The 7783-nt window shown below is 47.3% G+C and overlaps 1 protein-coding gene across 1 annotated transcript in view; it reads left to right on the top strand.

The window, feature by feature from the left end:
- Positions 1 to 541: 541 nt before the first annotated feature.
- The window catches only part of LOC104493146 (calcium-dependent secretion activator 1-like), a gene marked incomplete at both ends in the record, with an annotated part of 42396 nt that continues 35154 nt past the window's right edge, over positions 542 to 7783 (top strand). The window contains 2 exons of the mRNA XM_010135775.1: positions 542 to 655; positions 4919 to 5251. Coding sequence (XP_010134077.1) covers positions 542 to 655; positions 4919 to 5251 — 447 coding nt within the window. The remainder of the gene's footprint in view (positions 656 to 4918; positions 5252 to 7783) is intronic.

Here is a 7783-nt window from a genome sequence, read left to right as displayed (position 1 = left end):
ACTGGTCCTGACTGGTGTTTCATATTGACAAGCCAAACAAGCCAAGCAAAAAAAAAAACAACCAAGGAAAGACCATGGCCTCAGAGTACTAATGAGTGCCATCTTCAACAGCCAGCTCACCAGGCTTCCCACTCAGTGATGAAACCTCATGTTCTGAAGGGGAGGAGAGGCTAAATGGGGAAGTGATTGCACTGAAAAGTCTCTTCCCAGCCTGCGCACAGCAGCTTCCTTCTGACTCTGGGTGTACCTGAAGCAGAAAAAGTCTTGTGTGCATTTTGTGGTAGCAGAGCTGTTTAGAAATGATGTTCAGGGTGACTTTAGGTGCTCATGATGATTAAATGAAGTTGGCAGGGCGAAGAGTGCAAGTGCTTGCACCCATGCATGACCGATTCCTCATCTGTTGCTGCTGTCCCCAAAGGAGAGCAGAAGTGCGTGTCAAAAGCACCCCGATAAAATATTGCAGAAGAATTAGTGATTTGGGGCTTTTTTCTCGTACATAAACCTTGCTTGACTAATTTTCTCCTTTTGGTGTGTTTTGCAGATAAGTAAGCAGCAGCTCCAGACAATCAAAGATCGTTTCCAGGCCTTTCTCAATGGAGAAACACAGATTGTGGCAGATGAAGCATTTATAAACGCTGTCCAGAGCTACTATGAGGTAAGGAGAGACAAGACAATATTCATATGAATCCCTGTTCTCACCCCTATTCACGGATGAGGTCCAATTCCAAACAAATGGATCGTCCTTTATCAAACAGCAGAAAACGAAGTGCTAAGCCTTTTCCATCTAATGCCCAGTGTACATCCCCAGGTATGTGAGGCTCAGGGTTTGAACACGCAACCACATGGCAACCCTTACACCGTGGTGTATCCTATAGCTTGATTACGAGGAAGACCACCCTTCCTTTAAGCTGAATCTTACCTTCCTGATACTTTTAAACAGTGCACTCTAAAAGAGGGAAGATGACGCAAGATAAAATAAACATCACACGCTTCCTATGAAAAATACCAAGAGAAGACTGGGCGGCACGTTCAGTTCTTGCTGAAGCTTTTGCATTGTGGCTAATTGACTTTGGGATTTCCAGCGAGAGTCTTGTCTTTTCTCTTTGGTATGATGAGTGCTGTAAAGCAAAGGGTGAGGGAGGAGGGTGTACACCTGCAAAACTAGATTATAACAAAGAACGTGAGGCATCCTTCACAATTGTGCAGAAGAATAACTGTGCATATCTGTCTTCTTACACCTCTTTGTATGCAGCCCTTAATGCTGCCTTTTGTATCTTTTCTCAGAAGGAAAGAGGTTCTGGTTTTGAAGGAAATCAGTGCTGGTGATTTCTATGAGGAATGTCGCTTATTTTTTTGCTAGCCTTTCTGCAAACCGTTTCTCTTCCTCCCTAGAGCTATTCTGTCGTAAAAGGTGAAGATTTTGAATTGCCTACATAAAATATTTCTCTGGAAGTGGAATCTAAGAGGGGACAAAAATCAGATACTGAAACTGAAGAGAATTTTAACTCTATTAAAAATGGCAGCAGTGCTTCTGTGTAAGGAAAACACAAATTATCTGTGGATTAACTATATTAAACCAGCCTAGTAGTTACTGCTCCATCATTCTCCGCACAGGAAGGAAGCTGAGAGTAATTTACATCTCGTATCAGAAAAGAAATTGCCAAGGGATCATCAGTTTATCACAGTTTCACTGAACAGACACTCTCAGAAAAAGTTTTCAAGATGGTGTGAGTTGCATTTTAAGATGTTAAGAGCAGCATAATCTGTTAGACAAGACTGTTGGGCAGGAAAAGGAAACTGTTTAAAACCAGGCAAGATACATCCCTGTTTCACTGGTGGATCTGGCTGAAAGTGTGTCCTAACCAGCTCCAGAAGTCCTGTGCTGTATAATTACCCCACACTTAGAGCAGCTGATCAGGACTAGATGTCTGCAGATCTTCTGTCTTCGGTTCAACTGGACACTCCACTGCCTCTGTCCTACTTAAAACAGACCGTATAAAGTGTAATGCATTGCTCTGTGTCCTTTAGCACAACTTTTTTCTTTTTAAATATTGGTCTCCTTTATTTTACGGCCATGTACTTTCAGCTTCTGTGCAGCTGTAGTGTGGTTGCCTGCATCTTCCTTGGCACCATCTGCAGTGGCACAAGGCAAAGCCTTGCTGCAAAACGCCTCTGCCCCCTTTCAGTGCCTGATCCGCATTCCCTCCTGATGGTGTCTTCCTTCATCCCTTCTCTGCAGAGAGATGCCTGCCCTTGGTCCAGCTGTGGTGCTGCTTATCTCAGCTCCTGCTGAGAATTATTTTTGAATTCCTGATGGGGAATTACTTTTCTTTCTGGAGAAGGAGGTAAAGATGACACTGTAGGTCAGGAATTTGTTTGCTTTTGCCCTGGATGTGTTTGCATGGCCATATTCTCCTGTTAAGTCTGCTGTCAAGGGATAAGCCTGTGGCTGTCAGTCTTAGACTCGTACACAGGCTGCTATCAAATGAAAAGATTGAGTGACCTGAGCAGGTTCTGCTGCTGGTCTGCAAAGCACTGCTGTGCCCACAGGAGTGCTGCAGATATGTGCATGTGAGAGAGGCCCGGCACACTCTAACAGACACCACAGGAGAGCTTTTTTCATGTCCTTTTACCTAAAATGAGTAAAGCTTTGTCTGTCAACCAGCGCTTTATGCAGCAGTCCCTTCAGGGTATTGTGCAAAGGCTTTGTTAGACCCATTTCCACTTTGCTGTGGGCAGATAGCGCCAGGGTGATGTGTGATGTGAGGGACTCATCTATGGACATGACAGAAGATGCCTGACCCAGCTCGTGGAGGCCAGTTCTCTTCTGCATGTGCTGGTGTATCCACCCACGCCAGGATTTTGCTCCAGCAATTCTTGACTCCTGGTAGTCCTACTAGGCAGCCTTACAGCCAGGAGATTCACTTGGTATTTTCTAAAGAAAGCGGCTCACTCTGCAGGGCAAAACACCTCTTTTATCTTTTTTTATCTTCCTATTTCACGGTCTTTTTCTGCTGCTTTGTGTCTGACTGGCACTTCTCTGCGCCTGCTTCCTCTCTACCAGTGGCAGCCCTCCTCGCCTCTGCTGGCTGCTGCTCTGTGCTCAAGGAAGATAAATTGGGGCTGAGGATAAATGGAGAGTCAGGTCTCTCTGCTTGGAGTGCCGTCACCCCTCCGACAAGAGGGAGGACCACAGGTAACAGCCTCTGCTGCTGGTGGGTATGGGAAGTCATTAGTGCTGTTTCTGTTGCACAGGGTCAGGGCAAAGGCCCCTGGAGCAGTTGATGAGAGAAGGGACGTGGGAGCCGAGGGTGTTGCAGCGGTGCCATTTGCTGTGACCTCCCGCTGTTTCTAGCAGTTCATGTGCTGGGGACTTCCTCGGCTGCACTGGATTTTGATAGCTCTCACCTATTACCTAAAAGCATCTGCGCACATCCAGGGTGTTACCACTCATATTTAAGCTCTGCAGGGAAACAAAATGTGTGCTGGTATCATTTCAACATGGACTGAAGAGGCTGCTGGAGGCATCTGCATGGAGCACTGCCCAGGGCACTAATGCTAGAAGGAAAGAGCCTAGCTCTTCCTCAGCAACATTTCTGGGCTGGTCCTGGAGTGAAACCCACTACTACTTCCCAACAGATGTCTGTGCCACCAAGCATCTGGGAACATGGAGTGCCATGTTGCTGAGGGGTATAAAAAAATCTACCATGTCCTTAGGTCATCCTCAAACTCTTTAATTATTGAGAGCAGACAGGTACACCCTGGTGCTGGCACAGCTTCTTCCTGCCTGCTGTATTCATCTGTTCTCAGCATCACTAATAAAACAGCAGTTCTTGCTGGGCATCGATTGTTCTCCTGTGTTCAGGCCTGGGAGAGGAAAGCCCCCACACAGTATCCCTCTGTCCCTTCAGCTCTCTGTTGCTTTCATGGCATCTCCTTTTCTGTGGGGATCTGTTACGTTTTGACCCTTCCGCTGCTCTTGCAGTGGGAAGAGCATCTTCATCAAACGCCTTCACCCTCTCTCCTGCTGTCAGCATCCTGCACCTCGCAGGCTGCTCACTCTGCAGAGCCTTCCCAGGCAGCCTCAAGCCGTGCTCAGGCATCCTGTGCTACTTCAGCAGGGCTGGAGCTGGGAGGGATTTGGCCTCATCCACCTGTGGCTATGTCACCTTTTCCTGATCTGAATTGCCTTGGTGTTTACCCATCAGTTTGCAAAGATCAGGCCATTCGGCCTTGTCCTTTCCTGGGGGGTTTTAACAGTGCTCTTGCAGCGCTGGTTGCCCAGATTAGAAAGACCAGGGTATGGGAGAAGCGGAGGCACACATGTTGGTTTACTAATGGTAGCATTAAATTAATATAATGCTACTCCTGTCATCTTGTGACAGCAGGGCAGCCTGCAAAGATCTCCTCTGGTATAGCAGCTTAATGTAAGCCTGGTCCTTGCCCCGCTTAGTGGTTTCCTGGGGCCTGGCTACCAAGGTAAATGCGATGCAACATTGTTGACTTGAGTAGGATGACTGGGCCCCCTCTAACAGGGCAGGACTTGGCTAGGTGAATGTAGCTGTGCGCTAACTTCCTTATTAAAACATTTGATAGAGCAAAATGTAATCCTGCTTTCCCAAAGGGCATTTATGTATCTGGTGAGGTGCGACCACAGCAACACATGAAGTCCTAATTGCATCAAAATGTTCCGTTTTAGCAGACACAAAGCAGAAGCTTCACCTGATTTCATTACGCTTCCCAAAGTACAGCTGAAACGTCTGTCCATCTGGCAACATGTGGTGGATGAATGAGGAGCTGGAAAGCGTACTGGCAGTCAGTTAGCAGCCTTCCCAGCAGTGAAAACACGTTTTGTGGTACTTCAGGGGAGGTGGGTTTTTTTTAACTGACACCATTCGAAGTCACCATTTTTTTGCAGGTGTTCCTGAAAAGCGACCGCGTTGCTAGGATGGTGCAGAGCGGAGGGTGCTCAGCAAATGACTCCCGAGAGGTCTTCAAGAAGCACATTGAGAAGAGAGTTCGCAGCCTGCCAGAGATTGATGGCCTCAGCAAGGAGACAGTCCTGAGCTCTTGGATGGCAAAGTTTGATGCTATTTACCGTGGGGAAGAGGATCCCCGCAAGCAGCAGGCCAGGATGACAGCGAGCGCTGCCTCGGAGCTCATCCTCAGCAAGGAGCAGCTCTACGAGATGTTCCAGAACATTTTGGGGATCAAGAAATTTGAGCATCAGCTTCTGTACAATGCGTGTCAGGTAAGGTCTTTTTCCCAGGCTGGGTGGGAATAGAAGGGATTCTCTTGGGCAAGGCCTTGCCGATGGGGAATACTGCTGTTACGGACTGGAAACTTTGGGCCTGACCAGACTGTTTTTGAGAAGACTTCCACTAGGGAAGGGGGTTTTGGTTCATGGTGGGACTTCTGCACTGCCAGTTATGTTCTGGCTGTCTAAGTGGGGCTCCTTCTTTTGCTCATGCTTGTTTTCTCTTGGTTGGTTGCTTAGAGTTTTTCTGCAGATGTTTTAGAAGGTCTTTATGTAGAGTTTTCTTTCTTGAAATCCCATAGGATTGCTGAGATGGGAAAATTTTACTCCTTCAGCTCTGTGTCTGGATGCGCAGGTCTTTGATGGTGCCTAAGTGGCCCATTTTGCTGTAACTTGCTTGTCTTGCCTCTGTCACATCACCAATCTAAATGACAGAAGTACGTTCTAGCAGCCTGCAATAACCTTATTAGTACTTGGAGCTTGGATGCCCCTGGGGTGGATGTCTTACACAAACTCATTTATTGAGGTTGTTTGGGCCCTCCTTAAGAAGAGGGAGCCTCTGTGACCCCTGCATGTCTGTGGTGGAAGGAGGGAGTGTCTCAAACCCCCATGACCTGAGGGTGGCTCTGCTTGAACTATGAACTCCCAGTCAGATGAAAACCTTTCTCTCTTTTTCTTCCCAGTAAAGAGCCAGTTCCCCAGAGGCGCGGAGCTGGGACTCTGCAGTCCTGCTTGCATTTCCCTTGGCTCTGGCTGAGGTCTGCCGGTGGCTGTCCAGGCTGTTGGTGACCCAGATTATGGTCCCCTGCTATCGGATATAAATACCACAGGCGGGATAAAGGATGTCAGAGTCACGGGGAGGGTAAGATAATGCTGTGGAAAGTTTTCAGAGGAGGAGCAGACCTCAATCTCTTACCCGTAATTCAGGGCTTCAAACTTCTTATTGAAATTAATACATTTGAGACCAGTTCTGTCTGTCTTCTGTCTAGACATTTCCAATTCTTTCCAAGACATAGAGAATTATGTTTGATCTGGTTTTTTCTCCTGTAAAGAGCTTAATTATCTTGCATTTGTTCTTCTTCATCTCAGACTTTAATGGCAGAGTGGGGGGAGGATAAGAAATCTCCCTGGGTAAGGCATCATCACAGCAAAAAGGCAACAGCAAGGACTGCATCGGTCCTAATCAATTATGTTTACAAACCAGATTTTGTGCCTCCATCCTCTGTTGGAGGACTGCTTTAAAATCAAAACCATAATGTTTTCAGTGATGTGTTGAGAGCTGAGTCAGTTCTGCAGTGTTTGGTTTTTAACTTAAACCAAATCAAGCCCTGTGTCTCTCATCCTCCCTCGACCTGTGCCTGGCTAAGGAACCAGGGTGGTTTTGTGTGAGCGTGTGTACAATCCTACCCTCTTGCTTTGTGGTTCCCAGTGATGCAGAAAACAGTATTTAATCATTATTTGTGGATCATCTCTGCTCATGAGAGCCTTTCTGGCTGACACCATGAACCCCGTGGCTGCTCCCTGCAAATTGCCCTGTTGCAGCGAGCAACCTGTTTCCTGCAGTAGGTCCTGGATTTTACTCTGAAAGTGAAAGAATTAATTCTGGGTCTTTTGTAATACTTGGAGGGAGAAAACCTCTAATTTAAGATCTTAGAGAAAGACATAATTTTTTGTTGAAATTGAGCATTAGGACGGGAGTTGGTCTGTTTTTAATATCTGGATAGTGAGCATTAGCTATGCAGAAGGGAAAGACCTTTATACAAGGCACAGCTGAGGAAGCTGCAAGGCTAGCAGCCATTCAGCTGTTTGGTGTTTTCCTGGGTGGTTACAGTGCCATGGTGCTGGAGCAGTGGGGCAGGAGTCTGTCCCATGAGGAGCAGACGTGGGAGCAGGTCACTGCTGTTCCTCCCATTAGGTGCTGCAGGGAAGGCAGTGGAGAGCATCCAGAGGGACTGGGGACCCTTATTTCGATGCTGCCTGTGGTCGTGTCATCTGGGATATACCAGAGGGACCTCTGGAGTTCACTGGCCACCGGCAGCCCTTAGGAGAGTGGCTTCCATCTTGACGTGAAGCACCAAAATTGCTGTTGACCACTACTCCTTCTCACAGGGTCTCAGCCATCGCTTGCAGTTCATCTGTTGTACAAGTAAAACCTGTGAACCTACAAATATTTCTGTTTGCTGAGCTTGTCCTGGCAAAACTCAAAGTGTGTTTTCTGCAGCTGAGCTGCAGGGGAGAGCTGAAAATGATACGCAGTGGGCAGTGATTTGGTAACCTGCTCCTTTCTCCCCATGAAAGCTTCCTCCTGGTATCTTGTGATGAAGCACTGGCATCAGCCCTGAAACAGGAGCTTTTTCCCTTTCCCTCCTAAACTTTAGTAGTAAATTATTTCCTACTCCAAAAGCTCTTGGTGTTTGCACAGGGCAGATTTCAAAGCCACAACAGCAGCTGGGTGCCCGATTGCTGCAGGCTGCAGATGCAAGTCAAGCCCTGGGCACTGCCCTTCGTGGCTTGGAAACTCTCCCC

This window comes from Buceros rhinoceros, unplaced genomic scaffold (assembly GCF_000710305.1).
Source record: "Buceros rhinoceros silvestris isolate BGI_N320 unplaced genomic scaffold, ASM71030v1 scaffold2115, whole genome shotgun sequence".
NCBI classification, from domain to species: Eukaryota; Metazoa; Chordata; class Aves; order Bucerotiformes; family Bucerotidae; genus Buceros; species Buceros rhinoceros.
Note: the sequence above shows the minus strand (reverse complement) of the source record. Positions and strands in the feature narration are given on the sequence as shown.